At 59.6% G+C, this 11,560-nt stretch overlaps 2 protein-coding genes across 2 annotated transcripts; both read right to left on the reverse strand.

The window, feature by feature from the left end:
• Positions 1–290: 290 nt before the first annotated feature.
• CNKSR1 (connector enhancer of kinase suppressor of Ras 1) lies at positions 291–6,418 on the reverse strand. Its single transcript, XM_010723243.3, has 21 exons — positions 6,388–6,418; positions 5,913–6,070; positions 5,081–5,271; positions 4,918–5,002; positions 4,683–4,724; positions 4,383–4,598; positions 4,247–4,306; positions 3,806–3,874; positions 3,520–3,639; positions 3,312–3,391; positions 2,872–2,984; positions 2,650–2,795; positions 2,455–2,485; positions 2,190–2,362; positions 2,036–2,109; positions 1,867–1,938; positions 1,712–1,785; positions 1,481–1,545; positions 1,304–1,406; positions 850–1,031; positions 291–777 (listed from the first exon to the last, which is right to left on the reverse strand). Exons 1-21 carry the CDS (start codon positions 6,392–6,394, stop codon positions 577–579), a joined length of 2,262 nt encoding a protein of 753 aa, XP_010721545.1. The 5' UTR covers positions 6,395–6,418; the 3' UTR covers positions 291–576.
• Positions 6,419–8,628: 2,210 nt separating this feature from the next.
• ZNF593 (zinc finger protein 593) lies at positions 8,629–9,859 on the reverse strand. Its single transcript, XM_010723244.2, has 3 exons — positions 9,636–9,859; positions 9,117–9,179; positions 8,629–9,006 (listed from the first exon to the last, which is right to left on the reverse strand). Exons 1-3 carry the CDS (start codon positions 9,830–9,832, stop codon positions 8,865–8,867), a joined length of 402 nt encoding a protein of 133 aa, XP_010721546.1. The 5' UTR covers positions 9,833–9,859; the 3' UTR covers positions 8,629–8,864.
• Positions 9,860–11,560: the final 1,701 nt, after the last annotated feature.

The raw sequence follows: 11,560 nt of genomic DNA on the forward strand, positions 1-11,560 counted from the left end.
CCGCCACCGCGGGGCGGGGTTCGCTGCTTTCTTGCGCGTGCGCCGTGCGGGCAGCGCGCTCAGGTGTGCCGAGGCGGGGGCAGCTCCGGCCCGAAGTGGGGGGCTCCGCTGTGGCCGTCAGCAGAGAGCAGAGCTCCGCGCTGCCCCTCCGCTCCCGGTCCAGCAGCCGGATCCCGCCATACTGGCTGTGTGGGTGCTCAGCGGTGCTGGAGGGCTGTCTGCTCCTCCCTTCCCCGAGAGCACGGCGGCACGTGGCGGGGCGGCCGGATGTCATCGCAGGGACACTTCGGCACGTGGCACGGCTGTCAGCGATTTATTAGCTGCAGAAGAGAGCCCGGCTGGGAGACACTGCAGTGGGGACGCGTTCCTCCTGGGGAAAGCTCCTGTCCTCAATGTGAAGCGTCCTCAGAAAAAAGCAGGACTGGCCCTGCGATGTCGCACCCCTGTGGGCGATGCAGCAGAAGCCACTGTGGGGGGCTGAACCTTCTAAAATGTCACCAAACCCCCATGCATCATCCAGGACTGGCAGTGCTGTGAGTTCAATGGGGAATGATTCCTGCTGGGGTCTGGGGGGTGTCAGGGCTCAGCTGCCCCAGCTGAAGGTCTCTGCTCAGCCTCGTGACCCCCGCCGCTGTCCTGGCCCTGCTGCCGTGCCCACCACTCCTGCAGCTCCTGGTACAGGTCCTGGTGCTCTTCTTTCCAGCGCTGGAACTTCTCAGAGGTCAGCGCGGCATCATCCAGCAGCTGCTCGAGGGCCTGCAGCTCGGCCAGCTTCGCCTGCGGAGGAAGGACGCATTTTGGGGGTGTTTTGGCAGGAGCTGGGGTTGGGGAAGAGCTGTGGGATCCCACCTTGAGCGTGCTCTGCAGGGCCCGCACCGCGTGCACCTTCTCGTTGATGCGGGGGTTCTTGTTGCGCCGGATGAAGGACTTACGGCACTGCTCCTGCGTCAGGAAGCGCTGCCGCCCGATGAGGGATACCCCGCCCTGCCTCAGGCACCACATCAGGCTCTCGAGATCCTCCTCGCAGGGCTCTGAGTGTGGAGATGGATGCCACGACATAGGGCAACCCCGAAACCCTGCTGGGCCACCCTCACCCATAGCCCACATCCAAAGGGGAGTTTGGGTCAAAGATCAACGTGGGCAAAGACACTAAAACACAACCCCTTAGAGCTGCAAAGACAAAGATTAGCCTCTGCACTTCAAAACAGGGCAGCTGTGAATTTGGTTAAAGGATGCACCCAGGATGACAGGGATGTGCCTTTTAGCACAGGGCACAGAGTCCCTCGTGCCAACCAGCACCTACCTACAGGTGAATGAGGCTGAGGGCTGCTCTGCGGGCTGCTGGATTCACCACTGGTCTGGAAGAGCTGGGCTTTCTCTGGGGTGTTCTGCAGCCTTTTCTTTGGCTGGAGAAGAGATGGGATGGGGATGAGATAAGGAACTGCTGTCCCACCCTGGGATGTCCCTTAGGGCCACTCACCAAGTCAAAGCCAGGTCGGGGAGATTCATCATCAGGGTCCTCAGCTTCTGTCTCGCTGTAGCAGTCTAGAGGCCATGGGGGAGGATGGAAGCAGAGATCCTGGGCCAGTCCCAGCAGCAGCACCGAGCATCACCCCCATGCACCCTCCTCTCCGTCTCTCACACTTTCCCCAAATCATGGGCAAAATTCCCAACGCTCCCACCCTCTCCCCATCTCCTTCCTCCATGTTACCTTCCTCCCTGTGCGGGACGGGCTGGTGGGCCAGTGCATGCTTTGTCTTAGCTGTGATCAGGTGGCTGACCCACCTAGGGAAAAAAGGCCAGACAGGCAGAGGGTCGTGGACAGCCCACTGCAGCAGAAACACTACAAGCTGTCACGTCACTCACATGCTCAAATCTGCCAGTGTTTCCGCAGCGAAGACAAAGGGCTTGTACTTCTCATGGGAGAGCTGGAAGACACTACAAGGAACACAAGCTGCCCTGAGCCCACATCCTGCCTCCCCCATGTCACCTGCTGCTCTGCAGGGACCCCACCAGCACCGCAGTGCCCACTCACTATTTCTTCTTCTGCTCCCTTGTGCTCTCCAGGTTGTAAGTGGCCACATTGATGAGACCTGCAGCCTTGTCATCCTGTGGGGGACACACAGTCCTGTCCACTGCCCGCCTTGGCACAGAGCCTGATGGCAGGGTGTAAGGGCATCCCCACTCACGTTGGGGTGGTTGTACCAGTAGAGTGTGTGGCCCTTCAGCACAAACCAGCAGCGCTTCCACTTCTGGGCCATGAAGCCCACATGGTCCTTCTTCTTCAGGAGCCAGCCATCGCAGTCCACCCGGCCCAGGTCCCGGCATGAGACCCGCCGGCGGCTCAGCCTGGTCGCCACTCCTGCAGTATTTTGGGGTACTTCAGGTGTGGGGTGGCAGGACGAGCCTCCAGCCTGCCTCACCCCAGCCTGGTGTCACTGGTGTCCCACTCACCTTTGGGTCTGCGTCCCGTCACAGGGCTGCCCTGGAAGGAGACAGATGAAGTGTGAAGCAGCACAGCACCCACAGCTCTGTGGGGCCCCCACCTAACCCACCCTTCAGCAGCAAGCTCAGCAGGCTGCCCCCCAGCGCAATCCTCGTGCCCCCCATGGATGTCCCCCAAAACTCCATGCTCCCACGAGCTCTCACCTCCCCGGGGGTCTGGCTGGGCTCTGCACTTTTTGCCCTGGGGGCTACGGTGGGACGGAACTCTGCAGTGCAGGGTTGGAGGGCACACAGTGAGTTTGGGGTGCCTTGTGGGGTGCTGGCCTCCCACACCACGTCCTCCCCAGCACCTGTAAACAGTGAGCGAGGCTGCAGCCTCCTGTCCGAAGGGGAGAAGTGAATCCTTCCCCTCGGCTTCCTCCATACCGAAACTGAGTGCTGCCAGCTGGAGCTCACCCACGTCCTCCCTGCGCAGGCTTGTGCTGTGTTCGTCCTCGTCAGTGGTGGGGTCCGGCCCTGAGTCCACGTCGGCAGTGGTGCTGGGGGGAGAAGGGCCCCCTGAGCCACACAGTGCCCCCCGCCTGGCTGTGGGGCTCCCAGTATTGCTCCCACCCGGAAAAGCTCCCAGCGGCAGTGAGCTCAGCCTGTGGAGCCAACGGCTCGACGCGCTTCTTTCCATTCCGGGAGAGGAGAAGGGTCATTTCTAAATATAGTTTCCTCCCCATTAAAACGTTACCAAGTGAATTAATTACAAACAGAGGCACTTCTCTTTGTGTATGTGTGTTGCTTAAGACTCCTGGCAGCTGCCCGGGCTGCTCACATGAAGGCTCTGCTCTGTAGCAATGGGATGCAAGATCGAGGCTCACCTGGATGCTGGGGACGACGGGCTGCTGGGGCACTCGCTGCTTTTGGGGAGATCCACAGCATCCAGAAGGGCACCTGGCACCTGTAGATGGAGCCTCAGTGCTTCACCTTGCATCGCCGCAATTTGGGATAACCTCCCATAGGGCTGTAGACACCTGGCTGTCTCCCAGCACAGCCCTGTCTAGCACTGGGAGCACTGGGAATGCTCACCTGCTGCCTGGTGCTCAGGGGGGAACCAGGAAGGCTGAGGGGCACCTTCTTCAGCACAAGTGACACTCCACTCGCCTTCTCCAGCAGCTTCTTTACCAGGTTGATGTGTGTCCAACCCACCTGCCAAGGGCACCTGGTGAGTAGGGGCACAGCCCGGCCCTGTGCATCTGAGTTCCTGCATTCCCCAAATCCTTCCCAGCCAGAGACAAGCACCCCTCAACTCCAGCTGTACTGGGGTCCCTCCCGGCCAAACCAATGTCCCCACATGTCCCCATCCCCAACTCACCACCACTTGCTCATTGACCTGCACGATCTCGTCCCCGGGCAGAATGCAACCCCCGTGCACAGCCAGGGCCTGGAGCAAATAGAGGCAGCAGGAAGCTTTATGGAGCTTTCCTGGCAGGGAAGACTTGGGGGCGGGGTGGCTCTGAGGGAGTGGGGTTAACCATTAACCCAGGGACTGACCCTGGCATCGGGCAGCTGCAAGGGTCCAGGTGGGAGGGATGGTGGGATGAGCTGCAGCCACTCATGGCATGAGTTGCCCAGACTCAGCCACATGTAGCCATCCAGCAGTCTGGGGATGCTAGAGTGGGACAAGGCCCTAAGAAGCTCCCAGGACCCAGCCTGACAGGCTGCAGTGTCCCAAATGGCCAAGGATAAAAGGGGGGACAAGGTGGCACCAGGGTACAGTGCCAGACAGACAAGAAGGGGACAGGCCCCAGCTCACCTCCAAGTTGGTCATGGACACAAAGTGCAGGCAGGAGCTGGTGGAGGTGATCTCCAGACCCTGCAGGTCAGTGGGGGAGGTGTGAGTGAGGGGGGATGAGGGAGAGTGAGGGGCACCGGGGCAGCGGATATCTCACCAGTAGGTTGTAGGGCAGCATCGGGGTGCTGGGGGATGCTGGAGGGCTGCCCCACAGTCCAGGGGGCAGCATGGGAGTGGTGGCGGAATCTGGAGGGCCATTACATGGTGTGAGGGGCAGTGCCAACTCCACGTGCTGCAGCATGGCCCTGCGGTCCAGCAGTGCTGGGGGACTGCAGCCCACAATGCTCTCGCAGATGCCTATGATGTGCTGGCACTGTGGGTAAAAACATGAAGATGGAGTGTGTCCAGCACTGCTAGGACCCCTATGCTGACAGCCCCCTCCGTGTCTAGCACTCACTATAAACAGAATCTGGTTGTTCTTTTCTGCAGTAGAGCAGTCCTGGGAGGAAAAATAGCAGGGATGAGTGAGATAGATCAGCATCCTTCTTCCAGCTCTCCCCACCACCTCCTCCCTCACCCCCATCCTCTCCCCCCTCTCCAGCACAGAAGGGGTTTTGGGGGTGGGAGATCGCCTGGCTGCCTTCCCCGCACCGTGCCTATCACCATGCCCATGTGGCTGTGTGGCCACCCACCATCTGCAGCACCTCCACTAGGCGGGCACAGAGCAGGACGATGTCCCGAGTGGATGAAAAGTCATTCAGGGTGGAGAAGAGGTACCTGGAGGGGAGGTTTGAGAGCTCAGCACCAGGGCAATGTGTGCACAGCACCCATGGGTGCCCCTTGCCCGCCCCAGACCTGTTGAGCCAGGAGAAAAGCCTCTTGGCAGCTCCAATCAGGTCGATGACGCAGGCCAGCAGGGCCATGGGGGTTGGCTGTGGGGTGGCCCCCCCGGGTGACCCCTCAAGTACCACGGTCTCAGTGCACTGTGCCAGCTCCCGCAGCCTCTCTGTCAGTGTCCGCAGGCTGGTGCTTGCCAACTCTGTGTCCTGCAGTGAGGACGTGGCCAGGACAGTGGCCAGGAGTGGCCAGGATTCCTCCACAGCCCACTGTTCAGCTCAAGGAAATCTTAATGCCCCCCAGCCCAGAGTGTCTCTTGCTCCTTACTCCATCCAGCCCTAGGTAACCCCCCATGTCCTAACCAGTCCAGGTATCCCTGTATCCTTCCTCCAACCAGCCCACTGTGTCCCCATGTCACCTCCTCAACATCCATGCAGTGCAGGATGTCCCAGTATCCCCCTCTTCATGCAGCCAGGGTACCCCAGTATCCTATTCCATCCAGCCCATGCTATCTCCATGTCCCCCTTCAACCTCCGTCCATCCTAGAGTCTCCCCATGTCCCAACTCTATTGAGATCCAGGTGTCCCCTTTTCCCCTCCTCAAACTCCAGCCAGCCCGGGATGTCCCCATGTCCCCCTGCTCTATCCAGCCCTGGGTAACCCTCCATGTCCCCCCACCCAGTCCAGTTGTCTCCATGTCCCCCTTCAATCCATCAATCCCAGAGCATCCCCACGTCCCCTCTCCCTGCAGCCCACAGTAACCTGATGTCCACCTTCCATCCAGCCCACACGGTCTCTGTGTGCCCCCTCCATCCATCCCAGACCCCACCACCCATTGCACCGTTGCTCACCAGGGCTCTGAGCTGCTCCACGGCCTCCAGCAGCAGCTCCTGGTGTCCCACACGCCATACTCCCAGCGCCTCCAGAGCTCCCTCAGACAGCCTCAGCAGCTCAGTGCCTGCCAGACCCCACTCCTCAAAGGGATACCCCTGCACGGCTGCGTCCAGCCCTGCTGAGAGCCAGGCACACGGTGAGGGGGAGACCCTGCCAACCACACACTGTCCCCTGGCTCGGATGACCCCACGGTGGAGGGTGACACCTGGTTCCGTCCATGCACCGAGCACACCAGACCTCAGCCAGCACCGTGCTCACAGCCTCCACCTCTTTCCCTTTGAAATCCCTCAGGGTTTTGGGAAAAGGAAGAGTAAAGGTTGGGGAACGGGCTCCCGCTGCCACCACAGGGTAGCTCCCAAAGCAGGGACACCACCCTCACACCCGAGGGCTGAGGTCCTTCCTCGGGGGGGTATCGGGGCGGGGGTCTCTCACCTCGCATCCACGGCCGGCCAGTCTGCGCGGGGGCCCCCGGAACCGACGGCCCCACCCAAGCGCCCACAGGCTCCATGGCGGCGGAGCTGGAACCGCCCTCGCCGCTGCTCACCTGCGCCAGGTGAGGGCAGCCCCATTGGCGCACCTGAGTGCTGCTCACCACAGCTTCCTGCCTGCTCTCCTCCCTCCCTCCCTTCCGGTGCAGCTCTGTGGGGTGAAGCACTGCGACGCACCCCAGTGACTCACGCTGCAGACAGTGACATGCAGCCATCAAAACTCCTCACAGCGCTCACCGCGGGGAGCTCCATCCTCCGCTCCCCTCTGCTGAGCTGTGACTCCCCCTGCACCAGAGCTGAGGCCTGGCACAACTCACAACACCAACGCAGCCACAATGATAGGGATTTTGGAGCCCCCCCTCCAAACACAATTCCATTGCAATGGGGAAATTGAGGCCAGGCGCCAGCCTCACCTCCAACCATGCCTTTTCCAAGCCACAAACCCGCCCTGGTTCCCCCCCGAAACGCCTCCGTGCCGCCCCGCCGCGCTGTGTGCGCTTGGGGGAGCAGCGGGCGCTGATCACTGCTGACAGCCGCGCCGCGCCGCCGTGCGTGAGGGGCCGTGGGTCCGACCCTGCCGCTTCCTCCGCACCATGATCATCCGCCCCCGCCGCCTCACCCCGGGCTATTTCCGCCTGCTCCAGGTAAGGGGCTCACGGGGCTGGGAGGGGGCTGAGGAGAACCCCAAGATCCTGCCCACGCGGCTCAAAGGCCACAGAGCTGTGCTCGGCCCTGTCCTGGCTCGCGGGGAGCACAGAGCCCTGCCTGCGAGGCCTGCAGGCTGTGGAGCTCAGGAGGACCCCACAATCCTGACCATGAGGCTGGCAGGCCTTGGGGCTGCACTCGGCCCTATTCTAGCCCCAAGCAGGCTGTGAGGGTGCTGGGGGGCACCCCAGTAGCACATCGGGCACGAGCTGGGTGCAATGGGGGTGCTCAGGCCACGTAACCCCCCTGCTGGTGTTTTGGGGCTGGGGTCTGCCATTCCCACCTTCTTTATTTCCTCCAGATGCAGCTGGCAGCAGGGCGGGGGGCTGAGCCCAGGGAGCGGGCGCTGCCCCCCATGGCCCTGCTGCTGGCGGCTGCTGGGCTCTGCCTCTCCCTCTACAGCGCCCGGAGGATGGCTGGGACCTCCAAGGTCCCCCCACAGCCCTGATGGGCCATGGGAATGGTCCCCAGGTCCCAATCTAGGCCTTGGGATGGTGCCATGGCTCCCCCCTGCCAACCTACGCCACTGCCCCATCCTGTCCGTCCATACCTTGGAGCTGGGGAACATACACCTATCCCTGTCTTGGGAGAAGGATGCCACAGGATAGGTCATGAAGTTGACTCAAGCCCTCAACAACACGAAGGGATGCAGCGAGCAGGGCCCAGGGCCACCAGCACAGCCCCAGGCCCCACCGAAGCCCCAGGATTGGGCACGACACCAGAAGATGGAAGAGCAGATTGAGGAGCCGAGTGCCACTTCACCCCCCCATTAGAGGCAGAAAGGAGGTCAGCTCTGAGCGGCATTAGGTAATAAAGCACTGGGACCAGGAACAGCCTCTGAAACGCGTGGACATGGGGCTGCCTCCTGCCCAAGGGTAAAGAGCACAGTCAGTGCTTCTCCCAGTGCAACCACAGCCTTCCCCTTCCCCATGCTCACTGACCCTGAGCGGAGAGTGGGGCTGCTCCCCCCCCAACAGAGGTTTGGATGCTGACAGCTGGATTTAGTTGCTTTGATCTCTGAAGGCAGGGGGGAACAAATCCAGGCAGTGTGCATGGAAATAAATCCTTTCCTTCTGAACAAAGCTGTGTTGTTGTCACACTGCTAAGCAGCAGGGAGAAAAAAACCCCGGTAAGTGGCTCAGTGCAGTATTGGTACTGCCACCAGCAGCAACACAGGGACACAATGCCATGTGATCAGCAGAAGCGGGTGGGGGGGATGCAATGAGGGGACCACATCGTACCTATGCACAGCCCCAGCCCCTCACTTGCAGAGTTCCACCAGACCAAAACTCAATGACACTGATTTTCTACAAGTCTAGAAGTGTAGCCAGCCCCACAGTGAGCTGCTTACAATAAACCCAAGTGCCTGATGAAGACTTCATTCAGGAGCATAACCCCCAGCGGGTGGGGATCCCTCCCCCCTAAGAGGGCAAAACAAAGGGGCTTTGCCATCCTGCCCCAGAGAGCTCCAACATCAGTGTTTGGTTGATATATTTTAATGGTAACTCAACCTCTGACTCCAGCAGAGGCACCTAATACCTCTCTGAAAGCAAAGAGGCGAGCGCAACACTGCACAGCATGGAGCTACCCATTCTTGCCCCCAGGAATGGGGACGCAGCCAGGGCACACAGGAGCACGCTGGCTGCTTCTCCTCATTAGCGCCTGGCAAAGAACTGAACAAAGAGTCCTTTCAGCAGCACGGTAGCAAAGGGACCCTCAGCTGGATGCCTCCATCTCAACGACTTCATCCAGGGGCTGGGTTTCCACATGGACCTTCTTTGGAGGGATGTAGGAGCCCATCCCAGCAGCACGCTCAGCCTCCTCCTGTGTATAGGGCTCCTCGCTCAGCTGCTTCAGCCTGTGGGGGACAGAGATGGGTTGGAAGCGAATGGATGAATGGCATCACTACTGCCCTTCTTATACTAGTTATGGGGCTGGGCACAGCTTTGCTCAGCACCTCCCTATTACCTCTTCTTGTGCACCTTGGATCTGAAGTGCTCCTTCATGCTTGTCAGGTCCACAAAGTAGCGCCTGAGGGACAGAAGGGCAAGAGGCCACGGTCAAGGGAAGTATGGATTTTTGAGCCTGTGTGGATTTGGGAATCCCTCACCTCCAGAACCAGCATCCCCAGGGTTGGGGTCCCACCAGAGCCCAGGATCGGTGCTCAGAATGCAGAGCTTCCTCAGACCCAGACCCGTCTACAGCCATAACCCACACCAGGAATCCCTCCTACCCCACCAGGTCTCCACCAAGACCTCCTCCCCCGCAGGCCAGGACCCTCCCCCTAAGAACTCCTCCCCAGAACCCCCAGCCTCCCCATCAGGACCCCCAGACACCAGGGCGCACCCTCCAAAAGCCACTCCCAATACAAGCATTTCCCCGCCAGGAACCCCATCCCCCTCCACTGACCTCCTCTCTCTCCCCACTCGCCCCAAAAGAACCTTACAGGCCAGGACCGCCCCCCACCAGGACCCCCTGCCCACGCACGCGCAGTGCAGGCAGTAGAACTGGGCACAGCCCGGCAGGTCGGGGTCGGGCTCCTGGCGCAGGAGCCGGGCAGCCCGCCCGGGCTCCAGATCCGCGTGGATCTCATCCAAGTCCCGGCGCCGCCGCTTTGTTTTCGCCTGCCGGGCCAACGAGTGCGCCCGGTGCGCGCCCGTGCGGCGACTGCTGCGCGGCGACATGGCGGCCGACTGAAAGAAGCACTGCGCAGGCGCGGGAGGAAAGAGCCCCGCCCCGCGCCCCTGGGCCACGCCTCCAGTGACCCCTGTGTGCAGCTGATTGGTGCGACGCCGAAATAGATTTGCATGTCCCCGCCCCACCCCTGCCCTCTCTTCCTGCTCACGCGGAAGTCCCTTCCTCGTGCCTTGGCCGCTCTGTGCTGCCAGACTTTATGGTCAGAGGTCCTCCGCGCCTTACTACGCATGCGCACAGACAAGCGGAAGTCGGAGCGAGCGGAGAGCTGCAGTAGCGCGTTCGCTCAGCGAGGTGGCGCAGTGCAGCGCTCCGAGCGCTACTGCTATACCGGGTTCTTCCCAGTGTGCCTTAGAGGAATTCAAGAACCACCCATTGTAACCTATGGGCTCGCGCAGCTCCTCTTCGTGCTACAGGGTTCGCAGTGTGCCCTAGTGGGCTCCCAAGGCCCTCAGTGTGCTCTAGGCCGCGCTGGAGTCCTTTCAGTTCTCCTCATTGTCATCTGGGGAGCTTCAGTGTCTGCTCAGTACACCCTTGAGGCTTTCAGGTGCCATCCTGTGTGTTCTGGGGGCACCCTAGGATCCTCCCAGAGCAGCTTAGTTTGCTCTAGGATTTCTGAGAGTCTTCCCAGTGTATCTGAGCAGATTCCCTAGACCCCTTGGTGTGCTGCAGTGAACTCCTCAGAGTGCTCTGCAATGCCCTCGAGGCGTCCCAGTGACACTTAAAGGACTCCCAGAACTCCCCACTTTAACTTAGGGCATCTCAGGGTGCTCCCAGAGCTCCTCAATATATCCGTATACACTTGTGAATGATTTATGTTGCACTCATACTTTGTGTTCCTTGAGGAGGGTTTTACTGTGTGAGGTGGGTCTGCTGTCACCAAAAGGTTAGCTTGGATTGAGTTTTTCCATGAATGAGAACCATAGGAGAAAGAAATATGAAGACTACTTGTTGTCTGCTTGGATGCATGGATGGACAGTAAAATTTTGGAAAGGTATATAATGATAGACTGTTCGCAATACTGAACACAAGAGCTGCCACACCTGCATGGAGGGGCATCCAGGACTGCTGCTCTGAAACAAGGAACTTGGTGACTTTGGAAGACACTGTGTCTCTTGGGGCCTTCCACAGTGTGGTTTGCTGGAAGAAGCAGTGCTTGCTACCTTTGCCCTTCATGTCCCACTCTGAGGTGGTGGTTCCTGGACATGGTCCTACCTAGAAAGATCTTTGGGTTCAACCTCCAAAGACATGTGTAATACTGAGTTTTATGATGCAAGTTGTTGGGTTAAAACTGGCAGTGAGAAATGTAAACTGAATGGATGCAGTTTCTGTGAAGGTGAGGATCCATCCTTCACATTACATACCTTTATCACATTACCAAGTCAGCCAAATGGATTAAACAGCAGCGGAATGACCACAGTAGTACTTTTTTTCACATTTCCATGGGTGCCAAGACAGGGATTAAAATCAAATCCATCTTTTAGTTCCAGGTTCAGCCACCTCTCATCCCTGGACATACAGCGCTGGCATTTTTGAGTCCAGGCAATTTCCCACTGAAGCCAGTAGGGGTCATGGTAAGAACTGTTAAATCTTGTCCTTATTTTCTGGTCTATATCCTACCCCTAGTTTCAAACAGAAGAGAAAATAAGTAAGCAGAGGAGTTGCTAGAGGTTATTCTGGGATCTAGGCTATACAAGATTGGATTGAGACTGCTAGGT

This window comes from Meleagris gallopavo, chromosome 25, assembly GCF_000146605.3.
Source record: "Meleagris gallopavo isolate NT-WF06-2002-E0010 breed Aviagen turkey brand Nicholas breeding stock chromosome 25, Turkey_5.1, whole genome shotgun sequence".
Lineage (NCBI taxonomy): Eukaryota > Metazoa > Chordata > Aves > Galliformes > Phasianidae > Meleagris > Meleagris gallopavo.